The sequence below is a fragment of the Clytia hemisphaerica genome, unplaced genomic scaffold (assembly GCF_902728285.1).
Source record: "Clytia hemisphaerica strain Z4C2 unplaced genomic scaffold, Clytia hemisphaerica genome assembly, whole genome shotgun sequence".
Lineage (NCBI taxonomy): Eukaryota > Metazoa > Cnidaria > Hydrozoa > Leptothecata > Clytiidae > Clytia > Clytia hemisphaerica.
Genome location: NW_027103704.1, coordinates 240,845 through 254,105, shown reverse-complemented (window position 1 = coordinate 254,105; position 13,261 = coordinate 240,845). Strand labels below are relative to the sequence as shown.

The following is a 13,261-nucleotide window of genomic DNA, read 5'->3' as shown; positions in this document are numbered from 1 at the left end:
AAAATATTTCATTTGGGATTAAAAGGGAAGAAAATTGCAAGCTAAATTATTTCACGAGCTTCCTTGACTCAATTTCGGAATCTTCTAATTAGTTTATTCAACACAACCCATTAGCACGTGAGACAGTGATCTTTCAATGGGAAGGTTTGCAATCATCTTGTTCAAATTTTCTTTTCAGTCATTTTCTACTTATTGTAAATGGAATATTTATACTTCAAAAAGAAGAAATTTCAGAAAATGAGTTAGTATTATCAGAAAGTTACCTCAAGCAATTTGTGATAGACATGAAAGAAATTTATGGTATGTAGATTTTAAGTCCTAGGTATACTTTGGTTTCAAATCAGGGGTTAGTTATGTAATCTCATGGTCGATTGATATTCGAGTGACGTAGGTTGACCTTTCTTTTTTTACCACGGGAAAAACTGAATGTAAAGCCAATTTTCATAATGTGGAACATTACCCTAATCAAGTGAGAATAAATGGACCACTATGGGCCTCGATGACGGGGTTCAATTTCGAAAATTGGAATGGGAATTTCAAATATTATTTCCATGGAACCCAAATTGTAGAAAAACAGGTATCTTTCATTTTTATCAATAAAGGTTCACGAGTTTCAGCTTATGTACATATGATGATCTAAAGTCAATAAACACACTAAACACCCATTTTGACCTACTGTTACGGATAAAATATTAGTTTGCTTCTGTCGCTGCAAACGCTGAATTTGGCTATATGGTGCAACATGAATTTAAATTCTTCTCTGTAACGTCAATATCGTTTTGAAAGTCTTTTTTTAACATCAATTTGCGTCATTAGCGTTACATATACTATTAAAAAAAGATAATAAAAGAAGATAATTCATAAAATATCAATTTATCATGTTTACTTCATGTCTTTGTAATTCCAAGGTTATAAATGTAGTGAACGTCGATATGAGGCTCCCAGACTTAATCTCAAGCATGAAAGAGTTGACTCCTGAATGGACATTTTACAACAAATTGATTGGGAAAAGGTCAGATTTGAGAAAAAGATTTGTTATGACCACCTGGACCACCCCCTATCGAATTTTTAAGTGAAACTTGTTATGTTGATTATATATCTCCCCTGTGTTTCTGATAACACTTTTGAAAAAAGGACCTCTAAGAAGTTCAATTGGTAATAAGTTGTCTATGTCTCAACATATCGAAAACAATACAGCTGATACAACCCATTGAAAAGATCACAAAATCTACATTGTATCTGACTTACAATCTTTTGAGAAATAAGCTGAAGAGTCAACTAAATGAAAAAACCTAGATGTTTGAAATGGAACATATTTATGAGTCATCTCGTTTTAAATACATTCTTATCAATACTCATGCTTAGAGAATCCGTAAACCGACTTCAATGTTATGGGCCATTTACTCCTGCAAACCAAATCGATGAAATAAGGCACCTTGAGGAATTCGTCCGACCTGGGTAAGAACCACCAATTACAAAATTGATTTAACCCTATCTATATCAAACATTTGAATCTTGACATTTCTTTAGTTTTGTAACATAATCTAATAATTATTACCATCATTTGTATCATAGTTTTATTGGCTACAGCTATTTTATAGTACAATCTAACTAAACATTACCCTTTCTCGAATCAGAGACATTGTGCTGCAGTTTCCCAAGTTACAAACCCCGAAGTTTTTGTTGAAATCTGAAAACTATACACGATCGTCGTCCAGAGATAACAAAGCTGTGCGTTTCATTTGCGATGACAAAAGTATCTATGGACTAAATAAATATTTTTTAAAGGTAAACAAGTCATTGATTTCTCCGTTTTCTCCCATCTACCAGGAGTTTTGTCATAAAAAATTGAGTTTCCCTTTTATATCTAGGTGTGGGGGATGGAGAAATGTTCAGGTCAAAAATTTCATAAAGTATACGAAAATCTATATCAAGCATGATACTTCCAACATTTGATTCAACCCCTTAGATCCCTAATAAGGTATCCGATAGTAACCAGGTCTCTTTTTGGTCTTGGATTATTATCTTTCTTTTTTCTTTCCAGATAAACGAAAGCCTTTTATTGGCCATTGTGGATTTACTGACGCAAACTGAGGAAGCACCAAGTGGAAGGATAGGAAATGAAACGTTTGACGTGACTCATATTAAATCTTTTAGAAGGTAAAATATTCCATTTAAGCAAGGATAGCTAGTGTCTTTAAATGTTTCATTGAAGGTGGTGGGGTTAAGATCGAACCGCTTTAAAACTGTGAATTAGCTCTAGTTTAGACGGCCCACTTTTTGCCCTGCCTATTCTAATTGCGAATTAAAGAGGGCATAAAGTGGGCTGTCTAAAGTGATGCATAGCCCTCTTTTGACGTCAATGCAATGTCTTCTTTCAAACCTTTCCAAGCAAAGATTTTAACAACCAACTTTGTGCCCTCTTTCTGCCTACTCTAACAATTAGAATAGGCAGGGCAGAAAGTCGGCCGTCTAAACTAGAGCTTAGATGAACATTAGTTGATCCAATGGACAATCAAAATTACCCTCAAACAGAGCAAAATTACCCCCAAACAGAGCAAGTTTACCCCCGGACAAGGCGGTTTCCTGGATTTTCCAAATATTTTGAATATGAAGGAATTCAATACGGGATGTAGCACATTTTTAACATTCTTGCAGGAATAACAATTTAATGGCAATCGACGTTAACGCTATTATGGAGAAAAAGATATGTCTTTCACAGAGGAATATCGTTTTTTTGGTTGACCTGGTAAACAGCAATGAAAGTGATTGAGGAAGAACAAAAACGTTTCAGCATAGAAAACATACCTTATTACACGAATATTACTAGTCATTTTATTAACACGAATTGAAAAATTTTTTATTAACACAAATTGAAAAATTTCGTGTTAATAAAAACCCTCCTTAATTAAAACCAGCCACCGTTTCCTTGAAAAAGCAGAAAAATTCGTGTTAATTTCAGATCGTACAAATTTCAAGGCCGTTGAATACTTGCCTAGTAATATTCGTGTAATAAGGTAACCATTTAAGGAGTTGGAAACTAACAATAACAAAATTATTGTAAAAATGTTAGCAAATTAGTTGTTTTGAATAGGATGTATAAATCTAATAAGATTTATTTCTCAGTGCTAAATTTTAATTATTTGTATATTCACTAATTGTGTATTTTGGCCTTAAAATCGAAATTTCTCTTCTCGGAGGTTCAAAAATCAGCAAAATTGAGAAAAATTTTGAGAAAAGTACCTCAAAGGGTCCAAACAACGACAAATCTTCTCTCTAATTTTGGGAAAAGTCCCAAAGGGTCCCAAAAAAGCAAATTTTCCCTCTCTCTAAGGGTCGATTTTCGATTTTTGGCTCGGACATACCCAGGTATATGATTATAACCCGGGGGTGGGGGCAGTGGGTTTACCAACTGACGGTATGTGCGGCGAAAAAAATGGCTTTTAGAATCGCACCCTTACAGTGCAGAAAAAAATCGGTGAAATTCATACCATTACAGTGCATTTTCTCAAATTTTCAACTCTTTTAGAGCAAAAAAATCGAGATTTTCGAGCAAAAATTTGCAATTTTTCCTACATTTGCTGAAACCCCCCCCATACAGTGCATTTATCAAAAGTCCACCCTTACAGTGCATTTCTGATATTTTAAAAAACATACCCTTAACCGCCGCACATACCCGTTCGTCCATTTGCCTGGCTCCCCCCCCCAGATTATAACCAATGTTTTTAGAGAAAACATGTAGATATTATATTCTTCATTGAGTACTTATTTCATCCTACAGGACCCACATATTTGATTATCGCTTATAGGAAAAATTGATTGAATAACTTCATGTCTTTTTTTCTGTCTTTCATTTTCTGTGTTTTTGGCAAAAATCCTGCTCTGATAATATTCGTAAAAACTCGTGAAGCTTGAGAAATGTAATCTTTGCATAAACTTGTCCCCTTAACAACACCTCTGTCTCCATGCTTCCGTTAGAATTTTTCGAAAATTGAATGAAAAGACCAATAAAGGCCATCCTTGCGCTTAAACAAAAGAAAGATAATTCTGCCTCTCTTTCCTTTCAATTTCCCGACATTTTGAGTATTTTTGTCTAAGACTATAGATCTCTTTTTTTTCGTTACAGACACTAGTTAAACAATAAAAGTATAATAAACATATATTGATTTAATCGCCGTTGTTGCTGTCCACGTTAATATTTGTTACAATTGCTGTTAGCTTTTCGTCATTGGATTCTGCTGATTGATGTTCTAACATTGGCATTATTATTGATGGTACTTAATACACCTTAATTCTCAAATTACAAAGCTAATGAAGAATTGCATGCATCGAAAATTGGTGAGTTCACTCAAATATTAGATCATCTTTTAGTCAGTAATAACCTATGCAAGACGTCATCCGTGCTTTTTTCTCTACGCAATTAACGTTTATTTAACTTTGCGACTTTTTCGAATGTTTGGAGCCAAACATTCGATCTTTTAACGTCACTTAAACTTTCGAAGCTCCTGCATTATAGTCAAAAAATGAATTTGCGTCGTTTTCTGAAAATAGTCAAAATAAAACTGAAAATGATTATTTAGCAAAACTAAACCAGTTGCAGATAAGAGTATACTTCGAATAAACACCCTGGGTAAGGGGGTGGGGGTTATTGGAATTTTTTCCTTAAAGAGGGGCGTTTATTCGAAGTTATACGGTAATATAGAGAACTAGCCGGTACCCAGCGTCGCACGCCTGTTGAGCTGTAGCTGAACGCATTAAAAGTCCTTTGGATGTTGAAGCTCGCTTGAAAGCACGATCAAATAAAAAGAATTAAGGAGACATTCGAGTTATGGAGACTTCACTGTACTATGGATAGTCCATTTGGGCGAGTTTTTTTGGGAAAACCTTTAAGTTGTGTCCCCTGTGACTTTCTTTTCTTTAAGTCGAAGTGAAGCACGACGTTATTAGAATATCAATCATAAATTTAATGCAAATCTTAAAGGATGGTCAAGCAAAGACCAAATAAAGCGCACACAAATTATTAAGGGTCAGGCAAATCGGAAAGTTTCTAAAAATACCGAGGACTCTCGGAAATACCAAGTAATCAAGTAATTGCATAATATTAGCTAAGACAGTGTTATATAATCGAAAAATTGAGAAGTTTCGCCAAGATTAAATTATTTGGCATTTTCCAAAAATAACCCCTAAGTTCATTCAAATCCTTTTAAATGAGTGTAAATTTTAAATAACTGTTAGTTCTCAAAGTTAGAAATTTGACCATCGCTTATAATAAGTTCCTTGAACGTTTTAGGTACATTTTAAGAGGCTCATAACAATGATTGGGCAGGTTGTATGTCAAAAAGATAAAATATCATTATCTGTAAGTTATTAAATCTTCTATCTAGCTTTGGCTGTAAAAATACATTTAAGAAAAAATAAATAAATAAAAATTTAAAAAATTTAAAAAATAAATATATCGTCTGGATAATTTTATTTTTTACGATGATAATATTAGGAATAAGAATAAAATTTTGATAAAATAGAATTCCTTACAGGGGGGGGGGGCACGCAGTTACTACAAGACATGATGTGTAGTAAGTGCTTTTTCAACACTTTTTTTCAGGACCACCACCCTTTGCAGTTACTACACCTTGGTAGTAACTGTTTTCAGAAAAGATTTCCAGGTATCACCCCTGTTTTTGAGTGATATCATCAAAAACATGCTCGAAATTACCCTAAATTGCGATTGTTTTTCAATCAAAGCCATTTTTGTGCTAGATTTTCTTTTAATTTACTTGGTTAACAGCTGTTGAGAACATTTTAATGATAATTAGGGAAAGTATAATTTAAGTTGGGTCTGAGAAAAATTTCAAATTTTTTTCTCGTCCATTTATAACAAAAATATTTTTTTTAACAAAGAATTTTTTCACAAAAAAATACATTTTTTGTGAAAAATTTTGAAAGTTCTTTAAAAAGAATTAAAATATAAGCACTTACTACACCAAAAGTGCTAGTTTTAGTGTTTGGCACCACCCCCAAACAGCAGTTACTACACTGTGTAGTAACTGTTTTCATAACTTCTGAATACAGTACCACCACGGTAGTAAGTGTCATACTGTCTTGTAGTAACTGCGTGCCCCCCCCTGTTCCTTGAACAACTGTTTATATTCTAATCAATGATTGAATGTACAATAAATTTAGCCTTGATCTTTAATTTCTATGACTATATGACTATACATTGTTGTGACGTGAAGTCTCCTTTCTACAGAGGACGGGAGAACAGAAATGAATGCAATAATTGATTTTGAAATTCATAAGGGAATGAGTTGAATTGAGCTAAAAAAATTGGGGTAGGTTCGTTAAGTAGTTGAGTAAATGCCAACTCAGTGGTTCGAAAGATAATAAATTGAGGAGGAGAGTAAGGCATGATACCGTAACGCAACGCTGTAGATTCTTCAGGAAGAGTATAAAAAATTTATATAAAAAATAAAAATAAATACATAGAACTCAAAAAGGTATTCTAACATGTACTACAACTATACAAACAATCCAACGAAACGCAACAAACAACCAAACAAATACGATACAAACGATCATTTTCTCTCCTTCACCTTTGTGTAGGGCGAGAACCGTGAAGACGACGACGATGAGGAGGAGGCTCGGGCTCTGGAATTGTATGCGCTCACTAAAAGAAAAGTATGGAGTACAGTTTTATTGTTGTAAATTTATCACAAGATACTGTAAAAGCTAATGAAAAAAATGCCAGCAATAAATGAGTTTTTGAACTATTTCATCAATTAGTCAGTGGGCCATTTGGGTCATTTTAGGTTAACTAAATATTGAAGTTTTGCAAATGACCCCATTTTCATACTTTCAGATGGAAGTCGAAATTCCCTTTCCAGAACTTTTTTAAAATTTTGTTTACAGAGATTTGTACTGAAAAAAACAAGTCATCAAAAATGGCCAAAAAAGGGCCCAAAACTATTCCTACTGACTGACTCATGGTCAGCCAACCGAAACGGTAACAAAATCACGTAATTTTTCTTACCGCTCTCTACTTTTTTCTGAGCTTTGAGAAGCTCCTTGAGCTCCTCCCGGGATTTGGCAACAATGCCAAATATCAACCGTGCTGTAAGGAAAACAAAAATAGTAAATTGGTGTTGTGAAAAAGGTGTTGCGTACCAAAGCCCTTAAATTTGGGTTTTTAATCTAAAAATGTAATGGAATTTTGCAAGAATTGTAAAGTGAACAAAATCACAATAGAGATTTAAGAAGCTTGTGTACCAAAATGAATAGATGTGACATGATCAAATCCAAAATAACAGAATGTAAATGTCTTACTGTGGTCATCAATTTCATTAATGACTGACCCCCCGTCAGTCTGGGTCGAAGAGCACTTCATTTGAGGGGTCAGTTTTTTTGTTTGGCACTCTTGATCCTTCACGAAGGAGTTTTTTATCAAAAGATTGCCCATTTTTAATCTTCGATTTAATTATTACTGAAAAAAAGAAGATAAGTATAACAAAACTGAACCAGATAAAATCAGTAAGTAGTAAGTAAACAAACAAATACAATTCGAGTAAAGGTTTAACAATTACCAGGGCTCAATCTCAGTTTTAATACAAATCATCATTAATCAAGCCCTGGGATAAGAAATCGTCATTGGTTGTGCTAATTGCAAAGGGATGGACATGAATTCAGCTTTTAAAAGTGGGATGATGAAACATGCAAAACGAAATTCTTTAATACTGCTTGCCTCACAAAACATCGTGGTTCAGTCGCAGATGAATTCCAAAAACAAACCATTTGAAGTGGTTTGTCTCCCATATGGAATGGGAATCTCATTGAAGGTTCTCCAGTCAAACTTGGGTAGTGATGAAACTTGTTGACATGACTCTGAAACGATTGAAATGAAAAAATCATTAGTCAATCAAATTTTCTTTGTTCAAGTAGTTATTATTCCGTTTACATCCTAAGTAGCTCATGAATAACAAAGTAGGAGGTAAAATAAAATCAAAGAATCTGAGGGTATACAACATTTTTTGTACAGCATTTGCGTCTAGCATACCCTTGTTGGAATGAATTTAACACTTTAACACAGTTGAATGCACGTGTGCGAGAAAAAGCAACATACAGTTGTCCGTGTGAGAAACATGGTCGACGCAAAAATATACCAACTTTTTCATAAGTTTGCCCCTGGCTTTTATTGATTGTAACAGCATAAGATAGCCTTAATGGAAACTGGACCCTTTTCAGTTGAAATGGTAAATTTGTGTCGTTGGGACAAAATGTGATCCTGGGAATCAAAGTTCTTTGACCAGCAAAAAAAAACAGTAAGAATTTCTGCATCAATGACATTGTCTTGTAAGTTACAGACCTTGAGACGCGTCCCATTACAAAGACCATCTTTCAGGGACAAATTACGAAGTAACATTACCAGAGACCCCACTTTAAGATTTAACTTGTGTCTAGGCATTCCACTTGGGGTAATTGAGTTTAGAAACTCTTGAGGATAAAGATCAACTTCCTCCTGTGTATCAGCAACCACCGAATCAAAACTGAAATAAGTACAGACATCCCCCGTCTGACGTTGCAAAATTTTATCATTGATTTCCAAGGCTTCTTCATTTGTTGGAGTTAAAATCACCCGTTTTGTTAGGTCCTCACCATCTGCAAAATTTCCGAAGATTTGTTGAATCAGATCATAGTCTTTAGGGAGCACACATTGTTCTGGAATTTCGATGCACCCTAGATATGGTTCGTGAGCTTTCATTGGCAAAGCACCCTCACCCAATCGCAAAAGAAAGTTGGAAAATTCTTGCTCCCCGATACCTGTCCGCATGTTTTGATTCAAATGAAATACTTGTGCTAGAGGCCAAAGAGGACTTCTTTTCAAGCAACTTTCAACAACCTGGGCTGGACTTCCTCTTTTTACAACCGGAAGGGTTTGTCGAAAGTCGCCACCTAACAAAACAACTTTTCCAGCAAATGGTACGCCACTGTTACAAATATCTCTCAACATTCTATCTACAGCTTCAAGAGCATGTTTGGGGATCATTGATGCTTCGTCGAAGATAAAAATATCTTGATTCCTCAATAATTCTGCATGGGTACTATTGGGTTTCACACTACATGTAGAACCATCATTAACAGGTACAGGCAACTTGAAAAGACTGTGGCACGTCTTCCCCCCATCAAGAAGTGTTGCAGCAATACCTGTCCAGGAGGAGGTGGAAGCAGTGAAAGATTGAGCTCTGGCCTCCTTTATAATGTAGTTGTAGATGTACGTTTTACCGCAACCACCAGGACCATCAATAAAAAATAGCTTAGCAGAGTTGAAATCATTATTTGAAAGAGCGTTAATGACAGCATCAGCTATAGTGGTTTGAGCCTCATTCAAGGATGGCCTAACACGGTCGGCTTCCACTCGATTAGCAGCAGCATTTGGTTGTTCCTGAACAATCTCTACATCAAAATCAGAGGCAGATTGAAATCTTGTAAAGACTTTCCAAATTGATGGAGCATGTTTGCAATGTTAGATAAAGTCATTTGCTCAGCTTGCAATTCACTATGGTGGCTTAAGAAGTCTTGTATCATGTGCTCCTTAAAACTCTCCCATAGCTCTGCTGGGTTATTTGGCTCACCATGAATGAGGATGGTGCAAAACGTTCTTCGAATTTTGACTGGCGTGGCAACATGAACTACTTCATTCAAAGTCTCAACCCAGATATTATCATCAGCTAAAAGACCCCTTGCTAAACATGCCTCTCTGAAAGTTGGATAGATTTCCCCATCAAAAGTTGTCAAGTATTCAAAGGATGTAGCACCTGGAACGTGTAACAACAAAACTCTTAGAAAATATCTTTCACCTTCACGTATACTTGCATTATACATCCGACTGATTACTGTTCCATGGCCTCGCTCTCTTACTTTCCACTTGTTACCATTTCTAGATTTGATAAAGACGTAGTCATAGGGAATGTCAGGAGGATCATTTTGGTTCAGCAAAAACCAAGCAGTCAACATAGTCTCATTATTGCCAGCTCTATCAGCTGCATTTTCTTCTTCACCTTCCCTAAAATAAACACGCTGAAAGTTAGGTAAATGTACCGCCAACCTGATAACAGTATGACTCTGGGTGTGCATAGGAAAAGCGAATAAACGCCAACATGCTTCTGGAGCAGAAACATACCGTGCATCAAGAAAAGTTCTAACCTCATCATGATCTTTTCTCTCTGCAATCTCAATATGGGCTGTGTCATGGCCTTTGTAGATGTATTTGTAAAGATATTTGACAGCTTTAATGGAAACACAGGCTTCCAAGTTAACGTAAGCATTATATTTTTTGCACAAATAAGGCACGACCCATCTATTATCAAGATCAAGATTCCTTACCCTAACAGTACGGCCATTGTCAGGTCTATGATAAGAAGGATAGCCATTCACATTCATAACCGTTTCATCGTTAAAAGATTTTGGAAAGCCTTTTGAGCAACTACCATCAATCATACACGGGCTACGGTCATTCAAAGCACCACATGGTCCATGAATCATGTTGGACTTGATGATCTCATAAAGCTCAGGTTCAGTTTCTGGATCAGGGAGCTGTGCACAAATCAAGCTGTCAATATCATCTGCATTTCTCAACTTAAATTCAGCTGCAAAATGAATCAAAATATGTGCATGGGGAAGACCACGCTTTTGGAACTCAATCACATCACTACGGGCAACAACCATTCCAAGAATACCATCCTGCATTATTTCCTTTTTCATGGCAATTAACTTCATGCGAAACACACGAGTAAGTAAATCAGGCCTGTCGTGCGCTTTTTGATTGGGAAGTAAGTTCTCAGTTACCTCACGCCATCTAGGATTACACGTGAAAGTCAAGAAGGCATCTGGCTTTCCATGCTTAGAAACTACAGCCATTGCATCCAAGTAAAGCTGCTGCATGGCTCTGGGAGACCCTGGAAAGGTTGGAAGGCAAAACAATAACATGACCCGCATTCAAGTTTCTTTGTTCTGAAAAAAAAGTGCTCGGATTTGACGCGGAAATGGCCCGCCGTGTGAAGGCAAAACAATAACATGACCCGCATTCAAGTTTCATTTTCAAGATGGTCAACTAAACCTTGATAACATTCGGCCCTTAATTGTTGCTGATTGTGACGAGGACCTTAAACCTTCAACTTTTGTGTAAGCATCCACCAAAAATTGCTGAAATAGCCTACCTGACAAATGGAGTGCAGAGAACCCCCTTCGGATAGCTAACCGATAAACATAATGCTCAAGTTGTGTCACATGATTCCTGGTCCTTGTTGCCCTCTCAGCTACGTGAGGCATATTCATATCCCAGCCCAGATCACCTCTTGGAAAAAGTAATGGATAGATATATGGATCAACTACGCTAGATGTTGATGGTATACTTTGCAAATGATGGTTTCGTGGATAGAAAACAATATTCCTACCAGCTGGTGGAGCACCATCTTCTCCTGTGAAGATGGCAGCCACCTCTTCATGCAAAGGCGCATTGCCACGCCTTTGATCGTGCCCCTCTCTCATTATCATGGTTATCCTAGAAACTGGACGGTTTTCAGCTATAGCACGATTTTGTTCCTCTTGTTCAACCTGTTTCATGTGCTTAAAAGAAGCAGCATAAGGATTTACTGTTTCAAGAACATCCTGGATTAAAGCCATAGTGGCCCTATTACAATCAACTGCAGATGGATTCTGTATTCTCAAATCTAAAGCTTGTGCAGCTTCAATGATATACAATTGAGCATATTGTGGTTGTTCTTCGTTAGGAAAAAGAGTACCGTAGCGATGACAAATTTCTCCACAAATTCTAAATGTTGGAGGACCAATACCTGGAGGAGGTCTCAAGTTGACAGAAAAAGACCCAAAAGCAAAAGAGTTATTGTAAATACGATTTTTTTTTCGAAACTCCTTGGCCTCATTTGAATCATCAGTGAAAAGATGTTGAAGTTGAGGTGGAAAAGGTTCTAATTGAGGCAGGGAAACTTTGCCTTTAGAGCAACACTTGAATTCATCTTCTTTTTCAAATTCCAAGGCCCCACAAAACTCACAAACATGGTTAAAAGCTCCTAAATAGTGTTCATCAGGAAGGGGGTTACCAATGTGAGCTAAATTCAAGTGCCTTGGTCTGTGGTGCCGGGCATTATCCCCTCTACGCCTATGTGCAATCTGTACCTCGTTTTCGTTTTCACGAATATTTCTGTTTCGCTCTACATTTGCTTGCCTCCTTTGATGCCCTTGCTCAATATTTTCATTTGCGCGCCTATTCCTTTCAATTTGAGCATTAATATTCCTTTGCCTATGCTGTTGTGTTTCATTTTCATTTGCACGCCTGTCTCTAGCACGCTCTAATTCAACTTGTCTGCGCTCCTGCGTCTGCTGCTCATTTTCATTTGCACGCCTATTCCTAAAACAAGTTGTCTGCGCTGCTGAGTCTGCTGTTCATTTTCATTAGCACGCACAGTTCTCATTCTTTGAGCATTCCTTGCTCTTCGCTGTTGAGCTTCCTGAGGAGTTTCTATTGCCCTTCTCCTACGCGCATTTTTTCAGCAGCAGTTCTTCTACCCCTCTCAGCAGGCCCCCCTTCATCATCTTCAATCAGGACATTTCGAACTTGGATTGTCTCTGAAATGTTTCCAGGAAAGTTGTTTAAACAATTCAAAAACATTTCATTGCTCAAAAATTTGAATTTTCTTTGAAATGCTTTCAGGAAAAGAAGTTTCAAATACAATTCATTTTTTCTTTACTTTTGAATTGTATTTGAATTGCGTTCTTTAATTTTGAAATGCTTTTGAACTATGTTAAAGGATTTTATTTTATGGAATGTGTTTGAAATATCTGTAAAATGCTTTTGGATTTCCTGGAATTCGTAAGGGACGGCAAAAAAAAAATTCGATTTTCCGATCTCATATTGATTTCTAAACTTTCTTCCGATCGGGTTAACTTTTTTGGGTACTTTTAGCGTGCGTTGTTTTTACAGATCATAATGTAGTGTTTCAAGATGGCGGCTCAAGCGATAAAGTCAGATGTGATAAGTGTTGTACCAAAGTATTTCCAGTGTAAATCTGTTGCAAGCTTCAATTTCTGTCATTTATTTTTTAACTCGGCAAATCAAACACAGGATTTTCATCAAGGGGATTCTTTTTCTACATCTTTTGAAGGTTTAAATGTTAAAGTCGTTTGCTCAAGTTTTTGTTTATGTTGAATTTTCTGATACTTTTTATTGCTGCTTTTTAATAGTTTTTGCAAT

The 13,261-nt window shown here is 36.3% G+C and overlaps 3 protein-coding genes across 3 annotated transcripts in view; 1 reads left to right on the top strand and 2 right to left on the bottom strand.

Moving 5' to 3' along the window:
• The window catches only part of LOC136804063 (triosephosphate isomerase-like), a 387,417-nt gene that overhangs the window by 276,620 nt on the left and 97,536 nt on the right, over positions 1-13,261 (bottom strand). The window lies entirely within an intron of this gene.
• LOC136804119 (uncharacterized) lies at positions 430-3,191 on the top strand. The gene is made up of 6 exons (XM_067060862.1): positions 430-577; positions 909-1,012; positions 1,366-1,458; positions 1,638-1,788; positions 2,045-2,160; positions 2,659-3,191. The coding sequence occupies exons 1-6, from the start codon at positions 500-502 to the stop codon at positions 2,771-2,773; spliced, it is 657 nt and encodes a 218-aa protein (XP_066916963.1). The 5' UTR covers positions 430-499; the 3' UTR covers positions 2,774-3,191.
• On the bottom strand, positions 7,468-11,673 carry LOC136804101 (uncharacterized). The gene is made up of 5 exons (XM_067060846.1): positions 11,208-11,673; positions 9,624-10,946; positions 8,357-9,444; positions 7,736-7,875; positions 7,468-7,477 (listed from the first exon to the last, which is right to left on the bottom strand). Exons 1-5 carry the CDS (start codon positions 11,671-11,673, stop codon positions 7,468-7,470), a joined length of 3,027 nt encoding a protein of 1,008 aa, XP_066916947.1.

Bases quoted from the DNA above. Each gene is read 5' to 3' on its own strand.
- LOC136804119 (XM_067060862.1), top strand. From the start codon at position 500: ATGACGGGGTTCAATTTCGAAAATTGGAATGGGAATTTCAAATATTAT. The intron at 578-908 runs GTATCTTTCATT...TGTAATTCCAAG, and splicing joins CCCAAATTGTAGAAAAACAG to GTTATAAATGTAGTGAACGT. The intron at 1,013-1,365 runs GTCAGATTTGAG...ACTCATGCTTAG, and splicing joins AACAAATTGATTGGGAAAAG to AGAATCCGTAAACCGACTTC.
- LOC136804101 (XM_067060846.1), bottom strand. From the start codon at position 11,673: ATGGCTTTAATCCAGGATGTTCTTGAAACAGTAAATCCTTATGCTGCT. The intron at 10,947-11,207 runs GTAGGCTATTTC...CAACCTTTCCAG, and splicing joins CTCTGCACTCCATTTGTCAG to GGTCTCCCAGAGCCATGCAG. The intron at 9,445-9,623 runs GTGAGCCAAATA...ATTTTGATGTAG, and splicing joins TTGCACCATCCTCATTCATG to AGATTGTTCAGGAACAACCA.